The sequence below is a fragment of the Trichoplusia ni genome, chromosome 7, assembly GCF_003590095.1.
Source record: "Trichoplusia ni isolate ovarian cell line Hi5 chromosome 7, tn1, whole genome shotgun sequence".
NCBI lineage: Eukaryota > Metazoa > Arthropoda > Insecta > Lepidoptera > Noctuidae > Trichoplusia > Trichoplusia ni.
This window is the reverse complement of record NC_039484.1, coordinates 14,748,715-14,760,953: the sequence shown is the minus strand read 5'-3', so window position 1 is coordinate 14,760,953 and position 12,239 is coordinate 14,748,715. Positions and strand designations below refer to the sequence as shown.

At 35.0% G+C, this 12,239-nt stretch overlaps 1 protein-coding gene across 4 annotated transcripts in view; it reads left to right on the top strand.

The window, feature by feature from the left end:
- LOC113495563 (sodium channel protein Nach-like) overlaps positions 1-9,007 on the top strand; it is a 35,632-nt gene extending 26,625 nt beyond the window's left edge. For 3 of the 4 annotated variants that reach the window (XM_026874326.1, XM_026874327.1, XM_026874329.1), the window contains 6 exons: positions 105-269; positions 2,075-2,186; positions 3,459-3,512; positions 4,600-4,741; positions 5,429-5,535; positions 7,889-9,007. In XM_026874326.1, the coding sequence (XP_026730127.1) occupies positions 105-269; positions 2,075-2,186; positions 3,459-3,512; positions 4,600-4,741; positions 5,429-5,535; positions 7,889-8,148 (840 nt within the window). In that variant the 3' untranslated portion in view covers positions 8,149-9,007. The remainder of the gene's footprint in view (positions 1-104; positions 270-2,074; positions 2,187-3,458; positions 3,513-4,599; positions 4,742-5,428; positions 5,536-7,888) is intronic. The other variant, XM_026874328.1, reaches the window with a different exon arrangement.
- Positions 9,008-12,239: the final 3,232 nt, after the last annotated feature.

Genomic DNA, 12,239 nt, shown 5'->3' with positions numbered 1-12,239 from the left:
TTTTTAAATCGCGCAGAACTTTTGATTTAATAGTAGTACATACTTGTCTTTTTGGTCATTCCGCGTTTAAGCTTTATAGATTTTCAAATGCAGCCTTTTTACAGGTTATTATCGACAATGCTTACAATATCCCGGACCTGGACTCGCCAGTGAGAATGGTGAATCCTGCTACGGAGGTTCTCATAGCTCTATCCCCAGAGAGGACTTACACTACAGCGGGAATCAAAGCTGTCACTCCAGAACAGAGGCAATGCTACTATTACGATGAGGTACGGGAAATTAGCGACGTTTTTCTTTTTTCCACGTTTTTATACACTCACTTTCTTGTTTGTTTGTCGTTCCGGATCGATTTTTGTAACTAAATTTTGATTTACTTCCCGATAAGCTACCAGGCTGGAATTTTCGGGGTAGCTTCAAACCCGATGACAATGCAATCTACAGATATAAAAAGGGCTGGACCGATTTTGATAATTTGAATGGAGTGACAATTAAAAACGCTTGTATTTAGTTCTTTTTATATAATTATTTATTTTATAAGATAGTATTTCTGAAAAAAAAGCGTATTGCATGGTATTACCCGGATAAAACAAAAGCTTGCTGTTTTTAAAGAATAAGAAAGTTGAAATGGCGGTGTAAACTGTATTCATACTACACCAAAAGGTCAGAAGATGCCTTAGAGAAATGATTGGAAGAATTAGAGGGAGGCCTTTGTCCTGTAGTGGAATGGTAAAGTCTAACAAAAAAAAACATCAGTAATTGTAGGATGTATTTGTTTCGGTGATTGTATTTGTAGAGAATTTATAGCTGGACTGTAGAGTCACCATGGCATTAGTCCGGATCGCGTGATGGGCGCGGTGGACGTATAACCACATTTTATTGAAAACCCGCAGTGACACAATAAAAGTTGAAAAAAAAAATAGAAATGTATTCGATTTAAACCCAGATAGTATCCCATCCTACTAATTAGTACTAAATAGTAGTACTAAAAGTACTAAATAGTCCTTTATTTCTACCTTTACAACTGCAACGGTAAAATACCCATTGTATAATTCACAGTATAAAAAAATAAACTTAGGATAGACCAATAATATCAACACCAATTTTTACTACATCTCTACTAATAATCCAACGATATACAAAACACCCTGAATAAATAATAGATTACAAGTAATACTCATACATTCGGTTTTTATATTATCTTGTCAGTAGATTGATCAATTAAAGCAATAAGCTTACGACGATTAATTAAACGCACTATATTATTGACGCACACACAGCTGATATGAGGGCCTTGGAGATTTACCTATCTCCTATTAAATCGCGCAAGCATACAACAACCTGATGCCGCAATGTCGCGATAATATTAATTGACGCAATTTTCTTACTTTTAGATATACGAAAAGCTGATGACGCCAATCGCTTTGCTCGAATTATGTTTGTTTCTGTCTTGATAAAAAAAAACATGCCAACATTTATGTCTAGAATATACTCTGTTACCATAAAATAAGTCAGACTGTCAGCATTTTTATATTGCTGTGATTTCGTGTTTCGGCAACTGTTTATCTTGTATGATAGTGATTATCACTGTTTTACGTTAGGATTGGTGAAGCTTAGACAGGTTACGTAGTTTAGCTACTTTAGCGCGTGGTTCACGCGTGATGAAAACGGCTGTTAAAATCCGGATACCTGCAAGTAACACTATCGTAAGTGAGGGTTCTGTACAAGAAAAAAATGACTACTTGAAACAAGTCATTTGGTAAAATTTCACTTGTCGAGCTTCGACGATTCATACAAATTGGTGACAGACGGCAGGACGGCAGATAGCAGACTACTAGCAAGAAGATTTTTTACATTTTGGTTACGTGACCCTAAAAACCGTTGTTTGTGTTATAAGCCTCTTCGTCCATTTACATTAAAGTTTACAGCTAGTTTATACCGGAAACAAAATGAAGTAGATGGACGCAGTTACTTTTTTATGTTTAAAACCCTGTAAAACATTTTTATTCGAATTCATACATTACTGAAAGGGCATCCTTTTTTAATTTTAATATATATAATCTTATTTTTTTTTCAGATACAAATCAGTAGATTTCGTCAATATTCGTTTCACAATTGCATGGCGTATCAAAAGATTGAAATCGTAAAAAAAGGCTGTGGCTGTATACCTGTATCGTATCCTAAAGAAGGTAACTTTACTTTCTAGCTAACTAATCAGCGTTACAAAAACAGATAATCGTCAAATGTCAGGGTAAGCGTTGTTATTGGTTGAGAACCATTAAATGAAAAATAAATGAAATGATTTGACTGCACGTTTATTAGATCAGCCGTTTACCACAAAGGATTGTTGATAATACAACCTGTATCGATAGGGTGCATGATATATAAATGCTTTGTTTGGCAGGCCCTTATTTATCTATAGACCTTCCATACATTCCGTTGTCAGATTGCCAACCGATGCCACGGAACAAGGAAAGGCAACATTGTTTTCTACTACTAATGTTATAGAGGTGAATGTTTGTTTGTATGGATGGGCGTTTGTTACTCTTTCACTCAAAAACCACTGAACGAATTTTTACGTAATTTTGAACACGGATAGTTTTTAACTTGGATTGACGTTTAAGATTGTTTTCTCCCGTGGGATTATTTACATAGCATGGCTAGCCACCAGCGACAACCTAGCTTCCATTACTGCAATTTGATTGCCCTACTCTAAAAAGTTGTATGTATGGCCGCACTGAACTACTTAATCATAGCACACTTATATCAAAGCATTAAGGTCTACTTTTACAAATCGTCGTTGTTTCTTAATAGCGACCAAGTTCCCACTAAGTGCCGAGTTTCTTACGCAGTTAAGACAAGAATATTCAATTATATCGTAGTTTCTTGTGAAGTATTAGAAATAATAGTCCACGTCGTTTTCAAGCTCTGAATTGAGAAACATGATCGAAACTAACGTGTAGATGAATACATTCTATATAAATTCTACTTGAAGGTTTTGACCAACAGAAATTGTATTGCTCTTAAGTTGTAGAGTTCCTTTTAACGACGTAAAAAACAACGTGTTAATCAAAAAACTTTCTCAAGGAAACATTGTTACCGAAGATAAATTATCTTTGTCCAGCCGTGTCCCCAAACAGTAGAATAGGAGAAATGATGAATCCTGCACCTGACCGAGACATCGAATTATTATCTATTTTCGGAACGGAATTCGGGAAAGCAGATTGCATTTGTATTTGCAATCTCTACAATGTGTCCAGACACATGGACTACATAGTCTTTTACTATCCCATATGAGTATTGGAAATGTTTGAGTACAAGATTAAACATTTTTAACTTTATTGTCTTTGAGTTCCTTATCTAAAAGCAACGTTTAATTAATAACTAGTAGTTGGCTCATGAAAGTTGACGATGATCAACCAAGCACAACAGATTCTTATCCTTAACACGTTTTTTTTCAGAGGGATTTAGGACTTGTAATTTCAGGGATTTGGAATGCGTAGACAGCATATTTAGTAAGTATATAAGTAAACACCGTCCTTAGAACTGTGTCAAACACTGTGTCAAGCTCTCTTCCACGGCTCTATAAAACTTTTCGTGTGCTTAAATTCCACAATACGGGTACATACACAAATAAATATACACTTTATTAAACAAGTAGTAATGAATTTACACTTTATTTTATTTGCAGAATTCTATTCGCTTGCTCCGTATTCTATATATCAGTAACTAGCACTGTATCTTTAGCTACCGCACAAGGCTTATATAGCCCTTTGTAATTTATCTATCTATGCGTCAAAAATTGATATTTTCGAGTCAATAATTATTACATAAATGACGCGGTGGCCTTGCGGTTCTATGCATGGATTTAGTACCAATAGGACTTTTCCAAAGTTATATGTATCTTCTTAATTATTCTAAGACTCTGTGACAAACAGTGAAAGATTCCAAATATTGGAATTAGAAATCACTACCGCGCAGTGAGCTAGGCGTTTTGATCGATTCTCAAACCTTACCAATATTTGACCAGCAGTGGGACGTATAAAGGCTGATATTATATGAATGTTCAGACATTTATAAACATTCTTTGACAGCTGCGAATATGAAGAATACTGTAACTTTTACAATATACTGATCCCATACCAAAATCACCATATAAACGCTGAGACCAGTAGTCAGCGTCCTTGAAACTAATATTGGTACAAACAGCCGCCGTTTGTAGCCTAATTACTTCATTGAACGTCTACGGAGGCGTTTCAAATAGTTGTTTATAAAAGAGACCTGTCATCGAAAGGTATTATAATAAAGGTAGTTAAACTCAGTGAGAGTTAGTTTCGAGTCCGATCCCAATTCGTGCGTTTTAGAAATATCACAGCTTCCGTGTTTTAGAAAGCTTATAAAAAGTAGTTCCTGAGCCTGTTCTCACTCCAGTCTTGTCAGATTGCCGTTCCACCGGGCTATGAGGGAACACCTGTTTGGCACATGCTTAAGCACTATAATATGTCCCACGCAAACTACCTCCCATGGCCGAATATGGCACAGGACATTATTATTAATATAAAAGCAGCATAGAATAATACAGATCCATGATATTTATTATAGGTTCAGAAGAAGTCGCCCGTAACTTGAGCCGGTATGGCCATGTTATTCAATGTTTACCAGAATGTGAACATTACGACTATCCATTGGAAGTCGCTCTGGGCAGGCTGGCGGAAAACATCTACGTCAACGGACTTCCTTTCTTGTAAGTGATGATAATTGTGATTATAATATAATGAGATAAAGTTGGTTATAACGTTTAAGTACTTCAAAAGACTTCAAAAACACAATATATTTATGTTTGTTTTGGATATTACATTTGAAATCGACCAATACTTTAAGTGTTTGAATGAAAAGCCCGGTTTACATTATGTTAGTGGTTAATAGAATGTTTTCTATAGAGTCAAGAACTATATTAAACGTGTACAGTTCTTTCAGTGAAGTGTATTACGTCGCCTTGCTGATCAGGTGTGCCACAAGCTGGTAAAAAATTGAAACCGATCAATTTTTTAAACCTCTAAGCAAACAAAAAGACCTTTGTGGCACTATTGCTCCTAAACGGGTAAATTGATTTGAAGAAATTTCAGGATTTCTTAAATTTTAAATTTAACTTTGTGATTCTAATAGAAAGACAATTAGAAAAACTATAGCGCTCTTTTTGACACTTATAAAATGCAAACCGGCCATAAGCTTGAGTTGTTAGTTTTGTAAATAAATTGTAAAAAATACATTTTAGTTATTTTAATATCTTATGGCTTGCTAAGAAGGTTTTCTGTCTGTTTACGAAAGTGAAATGGAAATTGTTTCAAAGATAGATTTGTGATTCTATAATATTTATTGTACATGTTTAATTTTGTTGAATCAATGTCTAAGTGTTCATGTTTTATTACAGCGTTGACGTCAATTTACAAAATCGCTCTCTATTGAACGTGTTCTTCAACGATTTGGTATCTACCAGATATAGACGTGATGTTTATTTGAACTGGCAAAATATTCTAGGTAAGTATTCGAGAGCCGATGAAAGAATTATTTTACAACATGACTCATGATCATTAAAGCTAGCATATATTTTCGAACTGATTTCATTGGGGAATTAAAATGGCTTTTTCTTTTCTGTAACTGTGTTTAGTATTAAATCTATTCATACGCTAGGCGACAATACTCCGATACCTGACGGTTTTATTCTTTTACGATGCGTGATTATATCATCATCCTCCTAGCCTTTCCCAACTTTGTTGGGGTTGGCTGCCAGTCGAACCAGACTCAGCTTAATATCAGTGGTTTACAAGGAGCGACTGCCTATCTAACCTCCTCAACCCACTTGCCTGGGCAACATGATACCCCTTAGTTAGACTGGTTGTCAGACATTCTAGCTTCTGACTACCTGTAACACCTGTCAAAGATGTATTAATATCAGCTGGGACCCGGGTCTAACGTGCCTTCTGAAACACGGAGGAACTCGTTATGACAAAGATGGTCACCCATCTACAGACCAACCGCGTCAAGCATAGCTTAATGTGATCGAATCCAGAAACTCTTATGCAGTTATGGCTTAGCCACGAGCTCCTCTTATGATTTGGAGACTAAAATCGTCGTTTATTAAGGTAATTGCGTCGCTTCGTGTATAAACGGTCTTAGAACATTGAGGTCTACTTCTCGAGCTTAGCTATTAAAAAAATAACCTAATGTAACCCAGTTCCACTTCAGAATCACTTTTGTCCCCTTACTTTGTGTACAATCACTTACCTTTTTACTATTGTGCTAGCCTTGTTTCCAAGTGGCAGTATATTAGAGCTTCTTATAAATAGGTGACGTTTTAATTATAAGGAAGGAAAATCTTGGTGAATTGGTTTTTCCACGGCGTTGTTGAATAAGGTCTTGACGAATGCTGTAACCTTTGAATTACTCGTTTTATCTATTGAATAACGGCAGTTAGTTCTTGTCGGCTTTTTATGAATTTCATTCATAGATATGACGTAGCACAACAGGCTACTGACATGCCGTATGTTTTAGGATTAGCGCCAGAGTGAGCTTAATTTATTAAATATTAAGTGTTTTTTTATTTTTTTCTCCTCATAAGGCTAGAGTAACGATTTCAAAGGTATTTCAAAATGTTTGCAAGTGTTTTTGTGTTGAGGAAGTTGTTTTTCTTTTGTACACGATTTGTTAAAGTTACATCCCGAACTTACATCCCATTAATATTGCGAGTGAAAAAGTTTGAGAAGATGTAACTTAGAATAACACATAAGTTACAGTTATGAAAACTTGTATTACAGATTTCGAGGCGAGGGCTCATCGCGAAGTAAAAGTCTGACGGATTGATCCTAGATTAAGTGACACTTGAAGCTGTTGATCCGTAGATAGGTGACCATGTATGTCTTAATGAGTCCCTCCGTTAAGAAGCTCAATACAAAACACAACACATTACAAACACAATACTAATTATTCGTAAAATTAAATTTCATTATTTAGTCATTATTTGTCAGTCGTTTTGGGTAGTTAAGGATAAAAAGTCAGGGAAATAGGCTTATTAAGTAGAATCATATTTTCTATAGAGATATTGCCTACTGAGAATCATAGGGATAACTACGGGTTGAGTCATTGTAAATGACTTAAACTCCCGAGTCGCAGGTGGTTGCACAAAGATTCAAATACCATAGGTCACACAAATGCTTGTCTTACTCGGGGATCGAACTCGCGTCACGCAGCGCACCGTGGAACTTTCGTCGAGACCTTTTCCACTCGGTTTCAGTCATGGTACTTAGGAGCAACCTATAAGATTGGTAGCCGACCCCAACAATCCTCCTCAACAAAGCCACGGGCAAAAGCTAGACAACCATGATTCATCAAACCTATTGCAACGCAGGTATCTGGTATCATAATAATAATTAATTAGCCTACGTTAGTCATAAGGAACAGAATGATACCTAATCTGTAATTGTCATTCCAATGTGTTCATAGAAAGGGTACATTAAAGTATTTTTTAATGTAATATAATAAATGACTGTTTTAAAAATTCCTACTGCTATCGTTTTGATTGTAGGTTTTGTCTCTGGTTTTATTTTTAGACGACTATGTAACTATGAATTCTTTTCACTAGCACTCTTAAGATCATTTGATAAAACAATATTTTTGATTGATTTAGATAAGTCACAAGGATTGAAGGATTGAGAGCCGGGAGCTGTTTTTTTTAAATCTTTCTGTTTTAGAAATCGACATTCCATGTAGGTTTAATTTTTTCCGTAGATAGTTTAACTTTTACACACAATAATTATTAGTTCTTAATATCACTTTCTGTCAGTCTATGTGAACAGGCTTATTTGTTATTACTAGAGCTATTTTACCTTTTCAGCTGCATTCGGTGGACTCCTCAGCCTGATGCTCGGCTTCACACTCATATCCGGATTCGACTTGATACTATTCTTCACAGTCCGCATCGCCTACGACTGCTTTCAAACAATGGCACCCCGCAAAAAAACTCCGAAAAAAATACACGTCAAAGAATTCCACAAAAAGGACAGCTGGATGGAACAAACCTTATATCCGAGAGAACACAAAGAGAATTCTTTTGAAAAAACTAAAAGTGGTTCATATGAATACCTCAAGTATTAGTACTAAAAAGTTTTCCCTTTGTACGCTTGTGCGTAAACCATGTATTTTTCTCTAACAATGTGAATTCTTCTGAGTGTTTTGAACACGTGATTTTGTTGAAATTAATATTATATTGTGTTATGATCTACCGGGTGGGAATGATAACGATATTACCATTAATTTACTATACCAATCTTAAATTATCCTATTACTGGAAAAAGTATTTTCTGACTTGAAAGATGTTTGTGACGAAAAAATTTTTTTGGATGTAATTAAATATCTAGATAGTTAAATCTCATAATAGTTTTGTCATCACTAATTAGTGTAAGTTAAAGAAGCGTGTGGTACTCGTAGATGCCTTCACATTTGAAACCGCTTAAAAGTAAACAAAAGCTTGTTATATAATTAGTCACTACTATTTATCAAACAAATCTCAACTTCAACATTTTTATCACAATAACGTGATCGTGAAACATAATCTTAAATTTAAATCATTTGATTTTGTCCTTGTATTACTGAGAATCCAAAGGCAAAGATAGTATTTTTATCGTAGCAAGTTAGATTTCCTTTCACTAAAAATAAGGCAAACTATCATTCTAGGCTTTAAATGTAGTGCTGTTAAACAAGGCCTACGTCTCGTATAAGGAAGTTTGACTCCCACGTTCTTACTCACTTGCGATTTGCGCATTTCAGATTTAGATTCTGTATTTGTAAGTTACTTTAAAGATTATTGGTTTATACATTTTTTTGAGTTTTCGGGTTGCCTCACTGTTTTGCCAATTTGCCTTCCCCACAATATTCACGTTTAATTAATTGCGTGTAAAAGTCTTCAAAAAGTATTTATGTTATCAATGTGCAGCTTATTAAAGAGATTAATGGATGTATGTATTTTATTTACATATCTACACGTTTTTGAGATAAGGATTGGCCACACTTGAGTAAGTTTGAAAGAAAGTTTTGATTGCGCATTTGAGCGTGCATTCGATTCGAAAATATTGTTTGTTAGCTCTATACGATTCTTATAAAACTTCTACAGCAAGAAGGTGTATTAAGGTGTGTTCACACTGGAAAACAGCCGATTATAATGCACTATATTTTAAAAGATTTTGATTTAAAATCATGCTTTTTAATTCCTTTCGGAAACGTGCTACTTTGGAGAGGAGGCCTAGAAAGTTTTTAAATCGAGATACGAACAAGAAAAAGTCTTTAAAATATATGTAGATAATGACAAACCTTTTGTGAAGTGTCTTTTTCTAATCAGTTCTTTGATAGGTCAGGTTGAAATGTCCTAAGGCCGAATTATTTGGAGCTTTAATAGCATTAGCGGTCGGAGTAAAGGCCTTGGTAGTGATCATGTTCTGCCAGCTAAATAGCTCTTGGACGTAGTTTTTACGAGTGGCAGAAAACTCGACAACGCGGTAGAAATGCGTCGGGACAATGGATGTATTTGGACACACCTCTACGAGAAATTATTCATGAAGTGTTTGGGTTTCCTCAAGTAACACTATCAATGAACATACATAATTACGTTGATAATACGTACACTTGTCAAAAAATATTTGACTTATTCCAAGTATGTGCATTATGTCAAATAGTAGTCGATTACTTGAAGTGGTTTCATCTGTTTCATCGTCATTCAACCAAGACAAAATAGTAGTCAGTGCAAAAATTCGGTAATAATATAAACGGAAATTGCTTTCGATTCAATTATTGCATTTCATGAGTAAATCGGAATCGAAATGTTATTTTTTTCAGAATACATAAAATGCGCAAATAATAATAGACATTTTCAAATTGTGGGCGGAACACGCACCAATGACGACCACCCTTTTCCCTAAACTTCTATCTTCCGTGATTTCTTTTGTAGATCGTGCGTATGTGTAAGTAATCTGAAACATCTTCTGACTGTGATTAAATCGTTATCGTTTTCTATTATCCAATATTATCTCTATTAACCAAACACTTCAAAGTGTGAGCGATCGATTTGTTGTGCGTGTTCGGGCGCCAGTATGACACACAAACTGCGATGACACGAATTCTTATTCTTTAATTCAATTCACAATGACATTGGCTATATTAATACATACATTTTAGAGTAAACATAACAGCAGAGATGAGAATGTTAAGAGGAATGTGTGGTCTAACGAGAGGAGTAAGAAATGAGTAATTATATAAGGGAAAGTTTGAAAGTGGCACCGGTCACAGAGAAACTACGTGGCAACCGGCTGTCATGGTATGGGCATGTTATGCGGAGGAATGAAAATCATATGGCGAGGAAGGCGATGAGCATGGATGTGGATGGATGTAGGGGAAAAGGACGACTAAAAAAACGATGGATGGATTGTGTGAAAGACGATATGGCTGTGAGATGACGGCTGATAGAAAAGTATGGAAGAAGAAGACATGTTGCGCCAACCCCAAATAAAATAATTGTGATAAGGGCAGGGGAATGATGATGATGATTTTAGAGTACACATCACTTGCATTGTGGATATTATGCTCTGTCTAACACTGTGTTAATTTAAATTGAAATTCCAATCTTAAATCGTAATTAACTTAAAGTCAAATCAGAAATGTACTTTGTGGTCAATTTTACACGACCCGACAAGTTTGTTCTTAAAACGTACATACTACGATACGAAATTCAAAACAAGCGATTTTATTAGTTCATTATTTGGATCCTTTGGTAACCAAGTACAGTAATTGTTTGAACAATTTTCTACACGTGTTCATTTTAATATACATACATAGTCTGTAGTCGACTCTATTATGAAAAATGGTATGTTCTAACTTAATTCATCGGACAACAAAAGCAAAGGTTTATTAATAGCTTTATAACTAACGACCAATTATCATATTCTTAAGGAGTTAGCCGAACTAATAACCGTGAGGCACAACATTGTGTTATTCACTCATTCACCATAGCGACTTCCCAAGATAAAAAATAATAAGACGTCTCCCATTCCGGCCATCGTTTAGGAAGGTGTTATTTTCCAAACTGCTTAAAACTCACATTGCAAAGATATTTTTGTTTTTTTTTTCAAGGAAGTCACGGTACTTTTGAGAGGATCTCAAATTATGACCCTAACTCTTTTTAAAGTTGGTTCAAAATTGTGCTCAACACACGATATTCTCATCAGGTAATCAAAATTTGTCCAAGAGCAATTTTGTGGAGAAAAATACACATTTTTATAATTCCAAGCAATATTTAAAATGTGATCGGTTTACACCAGAGCACGCTGTTTTGTTTGTGGTTGCTATGAGGTATAACCACATAAAGTTAAACTCATTGTTTGTTAATGTTCATTAAAACAGTCAGACCGTCTCCATCAGTTTGCTTATAAAAATAAATCACTTCGGCAATCGGCTGAGATTATAAACAGGAAGTTAATTCTACTGGAAGAGATTCATGACTCAATGTGTATGGTGTCGGGAAGTTTCTCAGAACTATCGGCTGCGTAAAAGTTTAGTGTACATATTATATCTATTGAAGACACTGATGTGAACAACTAATTTAGAATATGGATGATAGGCCAAAAGCGAGAATACTGTTATTTAAGTACTGACTCGAATAGATTCAACTCTATTAAAATTTAAGAGTTAATATTATGTGTATCTATCTAAAAAGGTAAAGAAGCAAATAATACTGATTGCCCTATGAATATTTGACTCTACAGTTTATAGGAGGACGTCGTCAAATTTGTTTAGTCTCTTGTGTAAATTAACAATTAATGTACTATTTTGATAAGAAAACTGGTTTCAAATAACTGTTTTAAATACTGCGAAACTTTCACTTAAATATTGCGAAAATATCGACAACAATGCTCTACAATCACTGCCCTTATTGTCAAATGTTTGAGGTTCGATCCCCGCGTAGGACAAGCATTTGTCAGACTTATAAATTCCTTGTCCCGAGTATGGGTGTCTTGGTGCATGTGACTTAAAAAAATACTTTTCAGACTTTCTAAAGTAAACAATGTCTTCATGAATACGTTGCAGCTATTTTGTTTTATGTTTAAAATGTAACAATACACACTGTTACGAAATAGGTCTGTATACTCTACTTAAAACTAAAGAATAAATTGGTTTCTTTTTAGCAATGGCCTAGGTTT